Genomic DNA, 22994 nt, shown 5'->3' with positions numbered 1-22994 from the left:
CTTCGCTTTTACAGTGTTCTGATTTCCTGTGTCCCAATAAGCAATATACTTTCCAACAAAAATGGCGAAACACAAATTTGAGCTTATACTTTGCACATAACAATAACTAAAAAAAAATCTCAAATTATCTCATGAACAACATGGATTTACAAGGCCACTGCAAAATTCTGACTAAGTCGGAAAACAAATATCTTGTTTTTTTTTAAATAATACTGTATTGTCATAAAAACACAGAACTGTTTTTCCGGTTGAATGACTATGACCAGCACAGCTCATCTAAAAACGTGAAGAAGTAATTAATTTAACTTTCAGTTTCTTTTTTAATCAATCTAAAAATAACTGATTTGTATTTCCATTGCTGTTATAGAATATCTGATTTTCGGAAAACCTAAGTATTCTCCGCAGGAATAAAATATTGAAAATTGAAAGAACTACGCCATTGTTTTCAATTTCTATGGTCCTAGTAAGTCCTGATCTTGTCACTAAATATATTTGGACAAACTTGCTTACAGTTAATTCGTTATTCATATATTATAGGAATCGGGAGCAAGGTAAACATTCTATTAATCAGAAAGTTCAAATGCTTAAAGAATCAGGTGTGAAATTAGCTCATTTTAGTAAGTCATTTAGTTATCTTTGCATTTTCACCTGAATTATGTTGAAAGGTTAACAAATTAATATTCCCTATATTGATATTCTGGTATCACGATGACACTAAATATATACAAAACTGTTACAGTATGTAAATTGTTATAAATAATCAGCAAATGCAATTTTTGAAAACAAGATTTTCCTGATCCTTGCCCCTCACCCATTTATTTTGGAATCTTCCGTATACAGAGATCCGTACACATGATCAGAACAACCATAGTCAACATTATGATAGCTGAAATTAAACTACATTTATTTAATCTTTGAATTATGTTGTGTTAGAATTTTTAGATATTAATATTTACTGTTAATTTTGTTTTCTGCCTCAAATGCAGTTTCACTAATATAGTTTAATGCAAATACAAAAAAAAAGCAAACAAGCGTATAATACTTACAGGAATTATAAGTAAGAACAGAATAACAAGTTTGCATTCTGCATGATCTGTGTAATTAAATATACCGTTTCAAAAGAAACTTATTAACACAATTTAAGAAAACAAATGTTTAAAAGAATTATTCTTTTTTAAATATTAAACGAACGAACATTTAAATGTTACTTTTGACCGTCCTATCTACTGTGAACTGTTTTACCTTTTGAAAAGGTGTTGTTTTAGTGTACTTAGTAGGTTTAAATCTATTTTTGATTTGTAAATAAATGATCGAAGAGGAATTTTCATGTTTTTAAAATAGATCAATCGATATGCCGAGGAAAAACCAATTATGGCTGCAGAAATCGGATTTCTAAAATTTAGTTATATATATATACATATCTATATTTGTGCATGTTATATGCATGTCAACCTTTGTATAACATTTAAATGGTTAAATGCATGATACAATCTTTCTTTTATTTTTGTCTGAAATTTTACTAGACTATGTGATGTCATACACAGGATACAATTATACATCTGCATGTAATTTCTCTCCCTTCGTTTCCACATAATTGATTATATGGCATATATTACTAGAAAATATTCAATGTGCTAAAATGGTTTGAGAACAAACTAAAAAAAGCCAGTCTCCCAAAACTGCAATCCATCTTTGTGAAAAAGCACACGGAAGTTCTTATACTATATACTTCTTGATTATAATAGTTCAAACAAAGTTGACAGCAATATCTGATTTACAGATTAGACAGTGCTACCCTTTATCTGAAAGTCCTGGTTCTGACCTGGTATATGGAGATCATCATATCCGTTCATACAACGTACCAAAAATCATAGAAAATGAAATTTGAAAGACGTTTTCAAAGATTCCAGACACTTAATATACATGATATACTTTCGCATCTTGCCAAACGTAGTTATAAAATCGTTTTGATGTTTCATTATAATGATTAGAATTGGCCCCTAATTAAAGATTTTGAGAAATTAAAAAAAAAACAACATCAGATTTTTTTTTAATTTTTTAATTTCGCGTGATCAAGGACTTGTATAGCAAGACAAACCCTTTGTTAATGTAATTAGAAAAACATGATTTTTAGTGTAAAAATATAAAGATTTTAAAACGCAAATGGACTACATGTACATGTACATATATAGTTTCCATAATTTTTATGTTAATTTTCTAAAAGATTTTTAACTTCTAATCCAATTTGATGATGTTTGTTAATTCAAAGCAATTTCTATATAAATTTTATGTAGATTTATAAGAAGAACTTCAATGTTCTGAAAAGGAGAAAACTATTCCATGGAAAACAAAATAATTAAAAATAAGTTATTATCAGCAACGATATACTATTTAGGTTTTAAAAAAGTTATTAAAGATGACTGTACCGGAGTAATCTACAAAACAATGGGAAATTAAATTTATGACGAATTTAAACTGAACTGAAAACAAAATAATCCAAAAATGTATGCCAAATCTGCCTATGTCTGGGAGTAGAGAAAGTATTACGGGTGGAACTCAGGACAACTACATATATCTATGTACATGTACTTCCGTTATATTTAGATAAGTCATTAATTTTGTATCATGCATTTTACATTTGAATACAGAACCGTTTATATATACAGTCAGCCAAAAATTAAGCACCGCCTAATATAACTGGCAATATTTTTTTTGAACTATTTCGAAAAAAATTATTACTGTTTGGTGTTATGAAATGCCTTTAACATACACTAAGAAAATTCATTACGACCAAAAAGTTGAACTCCGATAAACCCGTCAAGCAACTTTTTATTAAAGGTCATCTGCACTTTTACAAATACGCTGTTTCGATACCTTTAAATCATCTTCCTACTGTCACGCGTACAGGTGAAATTTGATCTTCATCAAGTCATTGTGTAATATGGCAAGGCGTAAGTTATCTGTCACAGAAGCTAAACGTTGGCAAGCAATTGGCATGTCAAATTGTATGGCAAATGCCGAAAGGAGTACTAGGAGCATAGGTAACCATTTCAATGTTAATCACACCGTCATTGTCAGACTTTTACAACGTCATGTTGACAAAGGAACTGTAAATAATAGACCAAGGTCCGGAAAACCCCGTTTAACTACCCGTCGTGATTACAGACTGCTTAATATTCGTCGTGCTAAAGCCAGTCTATTTACTCCTGCCTTACAGCTCAGACAACACTGGCCTCCAGGTGGTCGTGTTAGTTTTCGCACATTGATCCGTCGACTTCATAGAGGCAACCTTAGAGCACGTCGTGTTGTCAAGAGACCTGCCCTAACAGCCAGGCACTGTATAATCATGTTTCAATGGGCTAATGACCATCAACACTGGAACATGAGAAGCTTGCAAAAAATCCATTGGTCAGATGAGAGTTGGTTTCTGTTACGACCAGTAGACAGCAGAATACGACTTTGGCGGGAAAATAAAACTGCCTATGAACAAAACAACATTTGCCCAACGACTGCATTCGGTGCTGGTGGTGTTATAGTATGGGGTTGCTTCTCATACCGTTGTAAGCTGGGTAAGCATATTCTGCAGGGTAACATGAACGGACAGACATACAGGGATTTGGTGCTTAGAAACACTGTAGTCCCTCATTTTGACAATCACCCACTTGCGTCAAGACCCTTGAACATGGACGACAACGATAGACCACACAGGGCAAGGATTGTAACCCAGTACAAAGAGCAAGAAGCCATTGACACTATCTTTTGGCCTTCCATGTCTCCAGACATGAACCCTATCGAACATATGTGGGATGCCATTGGCAGAAATCTCAATCGCAGAGATCCACCACTGCAAAATCTTGGCGATTTAAGAGTGGCAATTGTTGATGAATGGAATAGATTTCCTCAACTAAAGTTCAGAAGGCTTGTACAGAGTATGAGACGCCGTGTTATGGAACTGTACCGGAAGAGAGGTGGATACACATCCTATTGACGCAAATATTGACATTAAATTTGCCGAACATACCAAAGATTATTTGTAGAGAATTTTATTGATATATTGTGATTAATTGTTGTAAAAAAATAAAATCACAGTGAAACTTAAATTCCGTTTCTTTGTGTAATTTGAACTATTTCTATGAACGCTAAATTTAAATGCATATAACCTGCATAAAAGACCTAATTTAAGTTTATGGTTTGTTTATCGTATATGTTAGCAAAATTGCTACATGAATGTTTTCTCTTTTTCGAGAAATAACTGATTTTTTTAAATGAAAAAAATTTCGATGCAATAAAAATAGGTGGTGCTTTACTTTTGGCGGACTGTATAGATATTTTGTGATACAAGCAAATGTGCACAATTATTTCCCGCTCACAAATATATAAATTTTGGGGTTTGTTTTTTTACATGTAATAATTGAAAATATGATAATTTCAATCTAATAATCTAAGAAAAAATAGACAGAACGATTTTGTTTGCTTTCATTTTCAAATACCTTTAACATATCCAGATATCTGTATTCTTCAAACGATTCACAGATTTCATTAATATTTGATTGATTGGCCATTCTTGAATAACTGTGACAAAGATAGCCACGAATCCCTTACGATGTTATTAAAATTCCATCTTCCTTTTCTCTTCTATGACTTTACCATATTGAAATGTATCATGGGGTTGTTGACCTTATCAGAGCAGGCACTTCGTCCTTCCAGGATGAATGGATTGCAACCCCCGTTTTTTGGTAGAAATTGTGTTGCTTGATCTTATGTTTTGTATGTATAGTGTTAAGTGGACTTTTTGTTGTCCTTGTGGGTTTTTTTCTATTGGCAAATTATGATAACACAGTATAACGTGCGGTGTTTGATGTTCTTTGACTTTAGTTTTAAAAATGCTTAATTTGTACATTCTTACGTTAAATAGAAAATTAGCGAATTATACAAACCTTAAAGCGCACCGAAAGCGCTCTTTAACATGTTTAAGTTCATTTCTAAAATATGCCTTATTAAAACAGAATACAACTTTAGATTTGCTCCACCAAAATTAAACGCAATTAAGTTTGTATTTGGAAGTTTTCAGAAAAACATTGATAAACCTTAGCCTATATTACATTTTTAGAATACAGATTTCCATGTTCTAAAAATAGAATGACATGATTGATACGGGTATTTCCTGAAACAAGTTTAAAAGCTAATCTAACAGTTTGCGGTTGATATCGTCATACGTTTGAACTGAACCGCATATTAAAGTAAGTATATTATTATTATTTCTTTTATTTTAATTGCTAAATACCAATATTAGTTTTAGTCGTTCAATAACATGAATAATTGTAAACTAACTAAATTTTGTTTACCTTATTTCACAGAAATACCGTGTTACATGTATATCCGGTAAATTCTATTGTGTATAGATGACTTATTCTTACCATTTTTCTTACAGAAAATGGGAAAGGAACTTCAGTTATTTTTGAAAGGGCTGGAAGGTAAAACAACGATCATTCGCATTGATGAAGTAAGTCTAGATTACCAATTTGTTATGATCATGTATATTTAATGTCTTTAAATGATTTATATATGCGTGTAATAATATGTATTATTATTATTTAAATTGATAATAGGTGGGGGTTGGTGGTTGTAAGGGGGGGGGGGGGGGGGTTGTCTGGGGGGGGGGGGGTTCGATGGCCCAGTGGTCGTGTCAATACACAGGATTTAAGTGGCGAGGTGTCCGCCTCTACCATTATTGATATATTGACAGTTTTCCTGTCAAGGTTCGGTCGCTTCTCAGCCGCTACTCCGGCTACCACCCCAAGTAAAAACTAATCGCACTGACATAGCCAATGAAGCTGTAAAAGTGTGTAACACAAACAAATAATTACATTACATGTATGTTTCATTATATTACGTTATTTTGATTGGCTAACAGCAATCTCGCGTCATTCTGAAATTAACCTTCATTTCAAAATGAAATGTAACATTCATGATGACATGAGCTTCCATAATAAAGTGCACAGGTAAATAAAAGAAAAACTTGATAGAAATCGTGTTTTCATGATCCTAGCAAAAAATGTAATTATAAGTATTGAATGCTCCTTTTAGTAATTTTATAGGGTTGTAAAAGCGTTGACCGTGCGCACATTGTTAGAATGAAGCGCTTCCGCGCTTCATACAAAATGTACTTCGGTCAACGCTTTTACACCCCAATAAATTTACAAAAAGAAGCATTCAATTCTTAAATGAAGAATTTGACAATGTACTACAAGATTATTTCTTCAAAGTTTCATAAAAATTAATTTTGAACTAACAGCATCCTTTCTTGACACACGTACATTTGTTTTACAAAATATGATCAATAAATGAAATGGAACACAGATACAAATATCTACATGTACAAGTTTGATTGCACGTGCATTTGTGTTACCCATTTCAATCAATATTTGTTGTTTGTCCTTCCGTATAAATTTGATGAAATCAAACAGTTGTCAGATTTTTTTCGTTATGATTGCGATCTTGAGCAGATTTTTTGTACAGAGTTACAGATAGAGTTTTCTTTTCGTCCCTTGTGACCAACTTAAGTGGTATTCCTGTAACTGAATTCAATATATAATAATTTGTTTGTTCCTGTTGACGTTTTGTAGTCATTGTAGTGTATCCGGATGACCTAAATCATGTCGATGATGTTTTCGTTCCGGTTTTTTTTTAATTATGAAAGGCTGCAGCTGGGGCATTCGTGTGGTCCAACAAATCTTGTTTTTATATTTTTGAAAATATTCTGGTATAACCAGGTATTTAACTTGTTTTAATCGTTTTGATTTTGTTTTCGTTGTTTATTGCAGGATGCAAGTATTGCTCAACTAAGAAGAATGATTCACGAGAAAACCTTAATCAGCCTGGAGGAAATGAGAGTGCTCTATTGTAGTGAGTATTTGTTCTATTTTGCGAGACTTTAAATCCTCAATTATTAAGATCGAAAGGTTAACATGATTAAAGTACGGTTAATCAATTTGCACACGTAACAGGGGCCGGTAACAAGAAATTTTATAAAGAGAGATCGTAAGTATTGAATTAAAGGGAAGATAAGATAATCCTAAGATCATTCAAAGAGTGTAAATCAAAGCTCCCTCAGGTTGTTCGTAGATCGGTCTTATTTCCCCCTTAAGTTGCATCGTAATAGTTTTCATTTTACGAGTTCTAAATAATTTTCCGGCGTCTCCGTGTTAGGCTCCTCGCAAAGAAATTAGAATCGCCTCAAATGAATCATACAAACGTTTTAATGAACAATAAAATGCGCACAATAATCAACTACCCATTTAACCTAAGGAATTCTAACGGTTCAGTCTAACAAGTAATAGCTTTTCTAAAAAGCTTGCCGTATTTTAGCTGATTATGTCGAGATCGGTGGTTTGTGGGTATAGGTTTTTTATTGGAATCTTGCAAGCACCTTGAATATATAGTGTGTTTTTTCTCTCCTGGTTCTTGTTTTTAGTTGTAGTATTGGTGGATCAGGGTAATGATGGAAGGAGGAATTATAGTCACATATGATATAATATATATTTATATCCAGATAAAATTGCATACTATTGTACTTATATGTATATTAGTCTAAAAATTTGCACAACGGTACTAATATATGACGGTATTACACAAAGACGTTGTTATTAAATCGTGTTGACAAATATTTTGGCTTAACAAATAGCCTTCGTCAGTGCCAATAATTTTAACAATACTGATTGTATGTGTAAAATAGCTCAGTAATATAGGTAAGTTTTGGTCTATTGATTTAATCCAAAATCTTGAACATCATAATATAAAACAAAACGCAATATTCAGATATACGTATCTGAGTATATTTACATCCCAAAATGAGTGAAAAATAAAACTGTTAGTATTTCTTATTGATGCCGTTTGGATGATGTACATTAAGTTCCTTTATTCAAAAGCTTTCCCGAACCTGTCGCTGGGCATCACTTCAGTGAATGTTCTGTTCAATCACTAGGATTTTCATGCGGTTAAAGTCATCATGTTTGTGACCCGACTGTCTGAAATGCTGAGAAACTGGGAGAAGTGGCTTCTTAGAGATATCACAATATAGGCGTTTGTGGAAAGGCTGCTTTGACTCACCAACATATTGGAGGTCACAAACATTCTAGAATGTAAATAACATTCATACTTTTGCAGGTAACATTGCAAAATATCCTATAGTTATTTTCGGTTGCCTTACTGTGAAAAGTTGATGAGTGATGCATCTGTAGGCAACATTTGCAGCACTTCTCCCAGTTTCTCAGCATTTCAGACAGTATATATATATAATAGCTAGAGTAGCAATACAAACACTTTTTTCTTTGTTTTGAGGAATATGATTGTTTACTGTTTATGACAATGCAAGTAGTTTTAAAATGCATACTGTGTCTGGACAGTTATGTAATAGTTTGTGAGGTTAATATAATCAACTTGATAGGAAAAACGTATTATTTACTTTTGAGGATTACTGCTTGACAAAATGGACTACTACAGAAGGCCGTTCAAATATAAGAATATTACATCTTATATGTATAGAAGTGATGAATATCTTATCTGGTTTTTGTCTTAGAAGAAGCAATTAGTTTTGACGGTACAGGTTAAGTGTTGTTGTTACTATTTTACAGATGTAGTAATACTGTAAGAAGATGTTTTGTGGTAATGGATTTGGAATGAAATATTAATTACAAATAATTTTCTAGAACATGTTGTCAGCTGGCTTCTTATATCTTTTGATATATTACGTTGTGGTTTGTAATCTTGACAATTTTTTTGTTAGTTCTATAGATGAGAGCTTCATATTGGTATTAGCATTTAGTGCTTTATATTTGGTTGCATGTGTAAGCATATGCTTTTGTTAGTTGGAATATTTATATTTCCATTTCTGATGGCAACCAGTTCATGTTATACATATAGGCAGGATTATTAGTAAGCGATAGTTGTTAGTTTTATTTGTTTATGTTTATTGTCATGATTGATATGGACTTTATAGCTTGCTGCTTGGTGGGAGCCAAGGCTTCGTGTTGAAGACCGTACTTCGACATATAATGGTTTACTTTTACAAATTGTGACTTGGATGGAGAGTTGTCTTTGGTACTGATATGACATCCTGTTATATCTGTCTACAAGATTGAAAACACATATTTTGTAATAAAACATATTTAATTCTATAATATCATATATAACAATTTATCGGTAATTTGTGCATTTTTCCTTTGATGTGTCAACTGTTTTCTGATAATGTCAGTATCAGTTGACTGGTCGTGATAAAAAATTATTGGGTCAGTAAGCAATTGACATGCGCGGGTGCACCGCGTGAGGATCTTCTTTCCCCTTTCATTCACAAAATCGCGCGTGATTTTTTTCGCAGAAAGTTTCAGTAAAGTTAGTTTAGCCTTTTTGACATACATACAGAAGCAACGCCATTTTATTATATTATTAACAAGTGAATGTGCAGCTAAGAGTAGTCGGGACCACTCTTACAAAAAATATCAAGAGAAGCTATTGCGAGTTGTTCTTGGTACACCCCGCTAAGTTTGTTTTAAGAACACTTAATAACTGACCAAAATTTAAGAATGATTTAGTGTTACCGGAATTAGTAAGATCGCTTTAAGGTAGACTTAAGAATCGTTCTTAAATCATGCACTTTTTCAAAACATTAAGGGCTGTCAATTATTCTAAGATAGGTCTGAGGTTGGGTCTTGTTACACTCTTAAATCTTAAGACGCTCTTTAAACGTTCGTAACACATAAGAATGCTTCTTGTTACCGGCCCCAGTTACATGTACTACTAGATAGCAAGTGCTGTCGTCATGGTGTGTACTTTTATATTTTATAGTGAGATCGTAATGACTTGAAATACTTGCTATTTTCTCTCTTTCGGCCATTTTGGTAAATCAAATTGTTATGTGGTTCGATTTGCCCCGTGGTTGTCGAAACGTTTGTATTGATTCTATTTGTTTAGTATCAGTGTCGGTCTTTTTAAGACAGTATTTGTAAGATTTTATGTGGATATTTTATTTTTCAAATTTTATAAAACGATGGAAGATGAATCCATGAAGTATCCAAAACCCCTTTTATTAGCTCACCTGGCCCGAAGGGCCAAGTCAGCTTTTCTCATCACTTGGCGTCCGTCGTCGTCCGACGTCGTCCGTCGTCGATGTTAACTTTTTACATTTTGAACTTCTACTAGAGAAACACTGAATGGAATGAAACCAAACATGGCATGAATGTTCATTATGAGGTGCTGACCAAGTGTTGTTACTTTGAAGCTGATCCATTATCCAAGATGGCCGCCAGCGGGGTACTTAGTTTAACATAGGACCCTATGGGAAATACATACAAATGTCTTCTTTTAGAGAACCACTGAATGGAATGAAACCAAACATGGTATGAATGTTCCTTATGAGGTGCTGACCGAGTGTTGTTACTTTGAAGCCGATCCATTATCCAAGATGGCCGCTAGCGGGGTACTTAGTTTAACATAGGACCCTATGGGAAATACATACAAATGTCTTCTTTTAGAGAACCACTGAATGGAATGAAACCAAACATGGCATGAATGTTCCTTATGAGGTGCTGACCAAGTGTTGTTACTTTGAAGCTGATCCATTATCCAAGATGGCCGCCAGGGGTACTTAGTTTAACATAGGACCCTATGGGAAATACATACAAATGTCTTCTATTAGAGAACCACTAAATGGAATGAAACCAAACATGGTATGACAAATGTCTTCTATTAGAGAACCACTAAATGGAATAAAACCAAACATGATATGAATGTTCCTTATGAGGTGCTGACCAAGTGTTGTTACTTTGAAGCCGATCCATAATCCAAGATGGCCGCCAGCAGGGGACTTAGTTTAACATGGGACCCTATGGGAAATACATACAAATGTCTTCTTTTAGAGAACCACGAATTGGAATGAAACCAAACATGGCATGAATGTTTCTTATGAGGTGCTGACCGAGTGTTGTTACTTTGAAGCTGATCCATTATCCAAGATGGCCGCCAGCAGGGGACTTAGTTTAACATGGGACCCTATGGGAAATACATACAAATGTCTTCTTTTAAAGAACCACTGAATGGAATGAAACCAAACATGGCATGAATGTTTCTTATTAGGTGCTGACCGAGTGTTGTTACTTTGAAGCCGATCCATAATCCAAGATGGCCGCCAGCAGGGGACTTAGTTTAACATGGGGCCCTATGGGAAATACATACAAATGTCTTCTTTTAGAGAACCACTGAATGGAATGAAACCAAACATGGCCTGAATGTTCCTTATGAGGTGTTGACCGAGTGTCGTTACTTTGAAGCCGATCCATAATCCAAGATGGCCGCCAGCGGGGGACTTAGTTTAACATGGGATCTATTGGAAATACATACAAACGTCTTCTTTTAGAGAACCACTGAATGGAATGAAACCAAACATGGCATGAATGTTCCTTAGGAAGTGCTGACCAAGTGTTGTTACTTTGAAGCTGATCCATCATCCATGATGGCCGCCAGCGGGAGACTTTGTTAAACATAGGAGCCTAAGGGAAATACATACAAATGTCTTCTTTTAGAAAACCACTGAATGCAATGAAACCAAACATGGCGTGAATGTTCCTTATGAGGTGCTGACCAAGTGTTTTTACTATGAAGCCGATCCATAATCCAAGATGGCCGCCAGCGGGGGACTTAGTTTAAGATAGGACCCTATGAGAAATACATACAAATGTTTTCTTTTAGAGAACCATTGAATGGAATGAAACCAAACATGGCATGCATGTTCCTTTTGAGGTGCTGACCAAGTGTTGTTACTTTGAAGCTGATCCTTTATCCATGATGGCCGTCAGATGGGGACAATGTTTAAAAAAGGACCCTATGGACAATACATACAAATGTCTTCTTTTAGAGAACCACATACTGAATGGATTGAAACCAAACATGGCAAGAATGTTCCTTATGAGGTGCTGACTAAGTTTTGTTACTTTGAAGCTGATCCTTCATCCATGATGGCCGCCAATGGGGGGACTTCCTTTAACATAAGACCCTACGGGAAATACATACAAATGCTTCTTCTAGAGGTGCACTGAATGGAATGAAACCAAAACATGGCATAAATGGTTCTTATGAGGTGCTGATGAAGTGTTGCTACTTTGTTGCCGATTTACTGTTCAAGATGGCCACCAGGATTTTTTATTTAATTACAGGACCAATATTAAACCAAATTTGGCCTCACTCATTATTAGGGTATCTGTTATGATTTTAATCTATTTTTACATGATTTCAAGAACCAAAGTAGAATAAGGTGAGCGACACAGGCTCTTGAGAGCCTCTAGTACTCCTTAATATGGAGATTATTCCAAAGAAGATGGAGAGATATTAATACTATTATGCATATTTGTGAAGTCACAGAATTCAAATATTCTTTATTTTTGGGAGTATTCGACAGTCGCGAAAATAATAAAGGCTTGTATAACGAGGTGCAAACCTGTTAATCTAAACTATATCTCGATCGAACAAAATTGGTTTCCTGTTGCTAAATTTTAGAAATATATTGTTATGCCCCCACCGTAGGCGACGGGGGCATTAAGTGTTACCCTTGACCGTCCGTCTTTCTATCTTTCCGTCCGTCCGTCCCATTTTCGTTCGTTTGAAGCTTGAGCGGGGGCATTCGTGTCCTCAGGCACATTCTTTTTTTATTTGTTACTCAATTCATCAATGAAACATTACTTTTTTCCACTTCTGTCAAAATGATAACTATTCATTCTTTAAAATATATAAATAAAATAATTTGTATTTTAGGCAAGGAACTCCGAGATACTGACGAGAATAGTAAGGAGCAATTTCTGACGGACTACAGAATTCAAGATGAAGGGAATCTGGTTCTAGTTCTCCGTTTACGTGGAGGGTCTGATCAACAAGGACAAACCAATGGAACTGACACAGGAACAGTAGAAATTGTTGACTCGGATACCATGGATACCACTGAAGACCTTTCCCCTCCTTTGAAAGTGTATGGTTCTGATGTTGAGCTGACCTCAGAACCCGATATGATAACATTTGATGATGACAAGGATGGACTAAGGGCAAAGATGCCATGTGGTCATGCAATAGGTAAAATTAAACTTTTAAATTATTTATATTTCTAAGCGAACAAAGAGAATTCCATCATGCAATACAAAAACAAAATCGAAAATAAAACATATAATTTATATAAAGTACAGAAACATATACAATGGCATGTACCGAAGAAACAGTTTTAGGCACATACATGTACCCTCTTCGTTCGTGTGTTCTGTGAAGGAGGGATGGGCATTTATTGTTTGGAGGCAAAACATAAAAAAATATTCTTTTCCAGATTTTCCCCATTTACTTACAAAATTATGGACCCTCGCACAGTTAACTGACGTACTATCATTATAAAATTCAAAAATATCTTTGAAAATACACCCATGTGTTATATTTTTTTATTATGAGTTTTTGTGATCACTTTATGCCACAACCATGATTTATATGCCTGCAACAAGCCAGGAATATAACAGCTGTTTTTCATTCGTTTGGTGTGTTTGAGCTTTTGCCATTTGATTAGGGACTTTCCGTTTTGAATTTTCCTTGGAGTTTGGTATTTTTGTTATTTTACTTTTTATTAACGTTCAGTTTCTATGTTTTCATGAAGTAAAAAATGGACCATTTCTTAAAACTTCATTTCTCTTGTATACAAAATTATTTGAAAGTCAAATTTATTTCACTTATTAATAATCTACAACTTGTAAAGATTGTTTTCAGCAGATACTCTAATTTTTGTTCAAAGAGTTGAGCTTAAAACTAATTCTTATAACAAAAGTTATCAATAAAATACTAACCTTAATGATCTTGATTATTATTTTTAGGCCCAGAATCACTCACGGCTTACTGCAGGAGCTTACTCTCAAGTGGAAAATTCGAGTTTAGATGCCCACATATGGACCCATCTTACTGTGGTCGAATCTGGGAATTCTACACGGTAAATAAGTTAGCAGTACTAACAAAGGAAGAAAGAAAAGAATTTGAGACACAAATAGCGATAAATTTCCTGAGAAAAGCTGTTGGAATTCAGGAATGTCCTAAATGCCAATCATACTGTGAGCGGATGGATCGGAAGGATGTTCGCGTAATCTGTCCTGTCTGTTCGAGAAAACCCGGTGGGAGATTTGAATTTTGTTGGTTCTGTCTTAGAAAATGGTCAACGTCGGGCACTGCTGAATGCGGAAACCTTAACTGTTCAGGAGAGGATCCGAGAAAGAAAATTTTGCGAGAGTGTCAAGAAAAAAAGGTTGTCGAGGTTAGTTGTCCTGCAGTAAGGGCTTGTCCAAAATGTGGTTTAATGATTGAACACAGGGAAGCATGCAAGCAAATGGAGTGTCCATGTGGACAGAAATTTTGTTTTATTTGCTTGAAAATGGCAGATGAAAGTGGACAATACACATGTGGAGCCTGGAACTTTAAATGTGAAAAAGCACCAGTTCAGACTCAGCTTCCTTGAATACCAATGTGATAAATGTATATGCGATACCGATTCCAGTGATAAAACAATAAAATGCATAGTTTTAATCTTTATTTTCATATTGTTAATTTTATAGAGTTGCTTGTATTTTTAAAGATTGTTGTTAACTTTAATTGTTTCTAAAAAATGAAACCGTATATTGTTTTTCGTTCTTTAAGCCATTCAAACCTTACTCGGGTCCAATTTTACATGACGGCGACTATAGAAAGAAAGCTCGATTACACTCATCATTTGTGAATTCAAATAAACATACGTGTTTTTATATGCCTCCGGTCAAATTTTCTGGTTAAAAATTTTTTACGCTGTCCTTCCGTTCCAACATAGAGCGCATGGTTTGTAAACTTAAAGCTACCTTCTCTAACTGTTTGCAAGCCAGAAGTTTAAATTATGCATGAAGTTAGTAAATATACCAAAATTCTGCATGATATGAGGAATGATTTTTATGCCCCCGCCGTAGCAGAGGGGGCATTAAGTTTTACGCTTGTCCGTCTGTACGTACGTACGTACGTCCGTACGTCCCAAAATTAGTTTCCGTTCTCTAACTTGAGTTTGCCTCAATCAAATGTTATGAAACTTATACACAATGCTAATTACCACAAAACACAGATCAAGTTTGAATTTTAGTGGCGTCACTTTAACCGTTCTAGAGTTATGTCCCTTTATAAATGGAAAAATTGCAAAATGTTTAATTCCGTTCTCTAACTTAAGTTTGCCTCAACCAAATGTTATGAAACTTATACACAATGCTTATTACCACCAAATACAGATCAAGTTTGAATTTTGGTAGGGTCACTGTAACCGTTCTAGAGTAATGCCCCTTTATAAATGGAAAAATTACATTTTTTTTTGTTTCCGTTCTCTAAACTTAAGTTTGCCTCAACCAAATGTTATGAAACTTATACACAATGCTTATTACCACAAAACACCGATCAAGTTGAATTTTGGTAGCGTCACTTTAATCATATCGAGTTATGCTCCTTTATGAATCGAAAAATTGCAAAATTTTTAGTTTCTGTTCTGTAACTTAAGTTTGCCCCAACCAATATCATATCGAGTGTTTTGTGTTTTGTGGTAAAAAGCATTGTGTATAAGTTTCATAACATAAGTTTGCCCCAACCAAACATTATGAAACCTACACACAAGTCCCTTTATAATGTTGAATGCAAGCGGGGGCATCATCTGTGTCCATGGGGACACATTCTCCATTTATTTTCTTAATTTCCACAAAATTAAGTCGGGACCTTGAACTTTTTCATTTTGATGATAAAATGTAAATGCATCCGGTTATCAATTCTTGCAGTTTAAAAGTTTGAACTTTTGTATTTTACTGAATAATAGTACATTTACTAAAGATGTGCAGTCTGTCAGGATGGTAAAATGTTAAACTTTTATAATTTCTACTCACCCCCGCCCCCCTTTTTAAAACTTTGAAACATTAGATACATGAACAAACTTGTACTACATTACGGAATACATCAAAATAATGGCAGGGGTATCAAATATGTCTTACGTACACAATCCTGCCAAGTTGTGCTTTAAGTTCACTGCTTATCAAATCAAATGTTTGATGCCCTATATTCATGCATGGAGTGCGTGCATCACCCTTTATTAAGTTAACAAAAGCAATGGTGTTGATTTAAAACGAAAGAACATTGGTCACACAGAAAAAAAACAGAGAGAAAGAAAACACGAAGCCACAAATAAAGGTCGATAATCGAGTTAATACTTAACCGGGTAAGAAATAGCAAGCAAAAGCAAAACAAAATAAAAATTGATGTCGTTGACGGACAAAATATCAAGTCTGTTTTAAAAAACACAATTCAAAAATTTTGTCAAAAAAGTAAATTAAGAGAGAGTTTACCGAACACACTCGAAAAGCGACTTTCTGTATTAGAGGCATATATATGCGCCAGTTCACCGACAGCTAAGTTCGTTACAAGCAAAAATGTCTCGCCTGAAGAAGGTCAGTCCCTTGATTTTGTCATACATTTCATAATTATCAATTGTACACTCTTTTCCAAACGTTATAAAGAGACACTATTAAGGCAACCCGGTGATGCTAGAGCTGCTAAGAACGTAAAGCCAGCCGCAGTCCGTAGAAAAAATGAAGTCAGAAATAAAATTGAGTAAAGTGTTTATGTGGTCAGATGATAAGATATTTCCCCAATGAGTGTCACTAGGAGAATTTGAAAAAAATAGGCAGGACAGGAGTTTTGAGTAAAAAAAAAGGCAGGATGAGACACTTTGCCAAAAAAAAAAAGGCAGGATGACAATTTATGTAAAAAAAGTCAGGATAAACTAAAAAAAAAAAGAAAGGCAGGATCGAATAGAGTGAAAAATAAAAAGGCAGGGCAGAGATTACAACTAAAACAAAAAATGCAGGACACAATTTTTCATCCTAGCCCCCCCATAAAAATCAAATGGCAGCTCCCTAACAAGGTCAAAGTATCAAAATAGATTGATTGATCGATTGGTGTTTAACGCCACTTTTGGAACCATTGTGCTATTTCGTAGCGGTCAGTTTGTATTGGTGGAGGAAGCCGTAGTGTACGTTGAGAACCACCGACCTTCGGTAGGAAAACTGACAGTTCTAGTCAACTAAGTTTGGAGTCGAGTGCACCTGCCACGTGCGGGATTCGAATTCACAACCTTAGTGTTGACAGGCTAGTGATACAGTAGTTCGACTACTTAGACCTCTCGGCCACCGAGGCCCCTACGAAGGTAGAGGGAAAGCAATCGTTACCCTTTCTGAATATATAGATAACACCGGAAATTTTAAAGCTTGATGGATATTTTAACTGGCTCATGGTTTATTAAAAAAATATTTGAAGGAATACGGCTACCTTTTCGGGACAAATTTTCAACATCTTTAAATATGACTTATTACATCAGATGCCTTGTTGGATCTAAAAACGTTTAAAACATCGACAATTTCGTTTTGATTTAAAGATATATCATTTAAAATAGATTCAGTTTTTTGTTCAACATTCGATAAAGGAAAGTTTTCTTTTCCTAATGAAGAAATTACTAAGCTACCATATTTGTTCAAAAGTTCGCATTTCTCATTGTTCTCATAGACAATGTCATCCTGACTTTCATCTTTTATTATATTTTGAAGTGGAAGAATATTACATGACCCTATTTTTATCTGTATTTCCATTAGGGTTTTGGATTAGATATATTTTCTAAAATAATGTTATCTAGTTTTTTTTTCAAAATTTTCTGTGCAGTTTTGTTTTGAATAATTATTGACCTTGTTTCTCTACTGTTTGCATTTTACAATATCGGATTTCCTTTTCCATTTAAAAGCTTTTTTCCTAATCTGTTGCGTTTATACGGATTTCTTTTTGCAGTACATTTGTAAACCATGGTCTATCATTATTTCGTATGATTACCATTTTTGTAGGAATACACTCCCTTGCGACCTTGCGAAACATTACTGTAAATGTATTACACATTTCGTCAACATCCTCTATGTCGGAAAGTAGTACATTCTAGTTAATTAAATCTAGCATTTCCAAAACTGTTCCGTATCTTTTCTGTCGTGCATCCAAACCTCTCTTTTAAACAAACGATTTATGGATTTAGGGCTCTTGATGAATGTTACAGCTGCATAATAGTGTCATATTTCGGAAGATATTGTAAGAACATCTGAACTAATCGAAGTCAGAGTACCACTGTTATAATAGGATCCAACAATGTACTACTGTGATTCGTTATCCTTGCTTGCTTTGTTCCATAAAAAAGAATGGCCGACGTAGATACAAGTATTTGATCTTAGGGAGGGATAAATCGTACTTTGTAATAAATCACTCGGATTCAAACAAGAAATTCTCTGAAACTAATATTATCAGGATGCCTGATTTCGTAATTGACAACATGTTTGTTACGTTTGGAGGACGAACAATCGACATTCCCATTGGTACTAATCGTGCTCTTCTTCTTGCCGACATGTTCCTTTCTCCAAATGCAACTGACTTTATACAAGAGCTTCTCATGAAAATGAAAATAAGTTCTCCTTTAACTTCATTTTCCGCTACATGTACATAGATGATGTTCTCTCACTATATAATTCAAAGTTTGGTGACTATGCAAATAATTCAAAGTTTGGTAAATAAGTAAATAATTCAAAATTTGGTGACTATGTTGAAAAAACCGTTGCTAAAGTGGGGCAGCAGTTTGGGCCTGTGCAGCATGTATAAATACGCAGCCACATCCGGTCGGAATAGGGAATCATATCAACCTACTCTCCTTTTCAAGTGGCGGTCAAAATTATCGCCCTTCATCCCGGTTCACCTGATTTGCTTGACCAAACTTTTAAATTAGTTGTTTTATTTCTCGCTTAAATATGAGTGAGATTGTCAAGAAATAGAAGTTCCTTCATAATATAAGTTCCAAGTAGAAGAAATATTCTGTAATATTAAATCCGCTGAAACAGATATTATGGCATTGGTTGTAACAAAGTTTCCAGCCTTTTTTATGGAAACTTCCGTTTGACGGAACAGATATATGCTGACAAGCTATTTGCCACTGAATGTTTAGCAAACACCAATTAATCAAACACAAAACTAGAAAACACAAAAAAATGGTTGAGGAATTGCTTTTAATAATATTTTATTTTGTTCTGCAAACATTAAACAATGAATATGCTTGACTTTCAAATTTGTAGCTTACCCACATTTAGAGACTTACAACAGCTAATCATTTATAAATGAGGGTCTGGTGGAGTTTACAGAATAGAGAATAATAGGTCAATACCACAGAAAAATGGATAGAAAAATAAAGAATAGAGAAAAATAGGCCAAAAAATAAAGAATAGAGATTAATGGCTAAAAACGTAAACCATTGATTAAAAAGTTAAAGAATACAGAAATGAAGGACCCTCATCCATTTCCTCATTAATGTTTACAGAAACAGTCACGGAGAGAAAATGCGTTCGTACATGTATATCGCTTTAATACTGAGTATGTTTTTTTTGTAGTTACATTTGTACGTATACGAACAAACTCGATAATACAATTTCGTATGATGCTATACAAAATTCCTTTACAAATTACATGAACGGTAAATATCATTACATATACACGTACTTATTCCAAATTAATAATCATAAACATTTTAATTGATTACCAGTAATATGAGATTGTTTTTAATTTGACGTTTTAAATTTCAATATGTAAATGGTAAATTATAAGGTCAGAATTTCGTTTTCAAAAATAACATACAAACTTTACTTAATAAACACATATATACATATATATTGTGCATATATACATAATAGATTTGGTTTAAAAGTTTGGCTGTAACCGTAGCAACTTTAATACAAACGGTATACCACATCCGAATTTTACTTCGATATTGTTCATAGAGTCCGTGAATTTAGATACAATCCTGGTTAACTTATTGATCTTTTGAACGAATTTAAACTTAAGATTATGGATTTAACACTGTAGTAAGGTATTTGAATTTAGTCTTTAGTCGGCACTAACGTTAATATACATTGAACATTTAATGATAAGAGAAGACAATTTCAACCGATTAAGAAGTAAGTTTAAGTAAACTTTGGGAACTACTTTGATATGCGCATGTCACAAAAGATGCCGTAAATGTGTAAATTTATGAATTTTCTGTTGCCACATCAACATCCTTCCTATTATCATAACTATCATCATTATCATTACATGTACCATTACATGCACCATTATCATTCCCATTTTGCCAATGCTGAAGATTGATGGTTGTACTTGGCAAAGATGTTACATGTATCTCTGTATTGTTGACTTTTCGACAGCAAAGTTGTCCTATTTTCTTGAAGATATTTCTGAACGCTGGAGAAAGCATTGCATGAAGGATGAAAGTCACAGGAATACTACATATGTATGAGGTATTTAACAACAGTGAAAACACATTAATTACTTTCGGATTTACTTGTACATTTAAAATATTACACAACCTCAAAATCATAGACGGAAACAAAGCTACCACAAAAAACACAGTTGATACCGCTGTAGCTATTCGTAATCTATTCATAGCCATTTCCGAAGCCAATACAGGATTACTATGCTGTCTTCTAAAGTTGCTTAGCTGTTTTATCATCAGCGCTGTTTTTACGGCACACATAGTCATCAATACAAAAGGTAAGAAAGCAGTAAAAATTGTATCAAATATTGTGACAATGTGGTTAGGGTTCTGCTGTTCTTTAAGATTAAAAAATCCCGATCTACGACATATATCTACCAACTCAAATGTGTATTTATCGATTATTGTTACCTTATCGAATTTAATGTCAATCACATTGAAAACTGATATTGCAATAGAACAGATAGTGGATATCGTTACAAAGACTATAACAGTTGTCGTGTTTAGGATCTTTCTGAATGTGAATGGTTTATACATAATAATAAATCTTTCAAAAGCCTGAGCGGTTTTCATCCACTGCGAGAACGAAAACAAAACATTGGGCAAAATTCCCACTGTAATTTCAAATACGTAACATAATTCATATTTCACGTAATATTTCGGTACTGTAAGAAAATATACGAAGGATGCAGACTGGATACCAAAGGACATGAGATCAGTAGTGGTGTATACAACTAAAAATCTACACTTTTTTAGGTAACCTTTCTTATGTAAATAGCGAAATAAGATTATTTGCCATAAAACAAAAAGTAATATTAACGGTGGCTGAATGTAAACGCTATACAGTCGTGATTGTTCAACAAATTCTCTCTTTGGTAAGAAGTAGCTTTTTTCTATAAACTTCAGTAAGTCTTTTCCGAAGTCTACACTGCTTTGGCGATTTTCCATTGGTGTCTGCTACAGCTTGTCTGTAATGAATAAATAAAGTGAGCAAACAACGTCATGTTATGATAAAAAGTATAATAATGTTTATTATATAATTTAATGTCGTTTCGTAGATTGATAGTGAAAGACCATTTTCCAACAAAAAGACCGGAAAAAAAAACAACCGTCTTAGGTCAACTTACATAATTTTGGATGTTTTATAAAGGTCATTTTCTTTTGTTTTGCTTTTAAAACGTTTTATATTGATGCTTCCTAGTCTTTCGGTCAAGAGCTTACCGGATGAAGTATAGGTCCAGACGGAAATTGTATCATTTTTATAGAAAATAGGCTGTTCACAATTACTTTGCATTAATTATCTTTCGTCATAGAAGAACGTACTCCAATACATTATAATTTCATCTTACACATTTTGGAAGTATACCCCGATATTTCGAAATTTTATAGATTTTTAAGTTATTTATATTAATATCTCTTAGTATATTTTACGTATGTTCAAATGTGAAAGAGATACAAAGATACCAAAGGGATATTCAAACTCATCAATCGAAAAAAAACTGACAATGACATGACAAAAAGCAAAATACGATGAAAAGACAAACAACAGTACACAAAACTCAACATTTACATCTAAAGACGGAGCCCATGAGCCAGCAAAATCCGGGGGTGATCTTAGGTGCTTCGGAAGGGAAGGCAGATCGTGCTCCATATGTGGCACCCGCGTCGTGTTGATCACTGGCGACTTTTAAAAGTGCAGTAATTGTGCTATAACTCCGTTTAATATATGATGGATCTTAACATTCTATGAGGAGCGGTTTTCAGTTTTGAAGTGGTAAATTTTTCTTTGTTTATTTTTTTTTTTTTTCTTTAATCCGTTTTGAACAGAGTAGTTGAAATCTGTTTTGAGATTCTCAGTCCTTGAGGTTTATGCATCATTGTGGTTATGTATAGTGAAAAACACTCCCGCATTTTGGTGGTCATTGTCAAAATATTCGTCAGGACTGACTGTACTGATACATTTCAACATCTTTCTTCAGATGAAAATATTTTAAGTTAATGGGTTGAATGGGAATAATTATCTTCTGTATGGGAGGTGAAGAACTTTATACAGATACAGATCACTCGTCTAAAGGCTTTAACTTTTAAAAGTTTAAACTTTCCAAAAAAGGTAAGGAGTCACTGTGTTTCGCAGTATTATAAATCAACGTTCGCTTTTATTTGATTTTTTTCGTGAATTATTAGAAAAACGACAATTTTCATTTATTTTCAGAAGTATTCAATATTTTTTTAATTTTCGGATACTTTTATTTTGGTTTCAGTTTCATTATAAATTATTAGTTATATGATACGAAATGACACCTAACATGGAATAGGCTCCGTTCTTTCCCTTGCAACATACGGGTATCTGAGACAAACAGATAAAGGACAGGGAACCAGTCTAACATGAAATGTGCTCCGTTCTAAGGATCACGCATAAGAGATTGTGAAAGGAAATTGTAACATATCATAATTTATCTAACAAATTATATATTAGACGAAGCATTAATTCTGGCTGACTATTTTTACTCTCTTTGGTGAATTAAATTATTTCTAATAGGTACATGCAAATTGTTACGCCGACTCGATCACCATGTTTCGATTGATTGATTGA

At 34.0% G+C, this 22994-nt stretch overlaps 2 protein-coding genes across 2 annotated transcripts in view; both read left to right on the top strand.

Moving 5' to 3' along the window:
* The first annotated feature begins 406 nt into the window (after positions 1 to 406).
* Positions 407 to 14679, top strand: LOC127711254 (uncharacterized). Its single transcript, XM_052217247.1, has 6 exons — positions 407 to 551; positions 5111 to 5240; positions 5432 to 5503; positions 6825 to 6906; positions 12802 to 13113; positions 13890 to 14679. The coding sequence occupies exons 3-6, from the start codon at positions 5435 to 5437 to the stop codon at positions 14519 to 14521; spliced, it is 1095 nt and encodes a 364-aa protein (XP_052073207.1). The 5' UTR covers positions 407 to 551; positions 5111 to 5240; positions 5432 to 5434; the 3' UTR covers positions 14522 to 14679.
* Positions 14680 to 21459: 6780 nt separating this feature from the next.
* LOC127711256 (sulfotransferase 1B1-like) overlaps positions 21460 to 22994 on the top strand; it is a 34466-nt gene continuing 32931 nt past the window's right edge. The window contains exon 1 of the mRNA XM_052217250.1: positions 21460 to 21551. The gene's annotated coding sequence lies outside the window, so the exon portion shown is untranslated. The remainder of the gene's footprint in view (positions 21552 to 22994) is intronic.

The sequence above is a fragment of the Mytilus californianus genome, unplaced genomic scaffold (assembly GCF_021869535.1).
Source record: "Mytilus californianus isolate M0D057914Y unplaced genomic scaffold, xbMytCali1.0.p SCAF_8, whole genome shotgun sequence".
NCBI lineage: Eukaryota > Metazoa > Mollusca > Bivalvia > Mytilida > Mytilidae > Mytilus > Mytilus californianus.
Note: the sequence above shows the minus strand (reverse complement) of the source record. Positions and strands in the feature narration are given on the sequence as shown.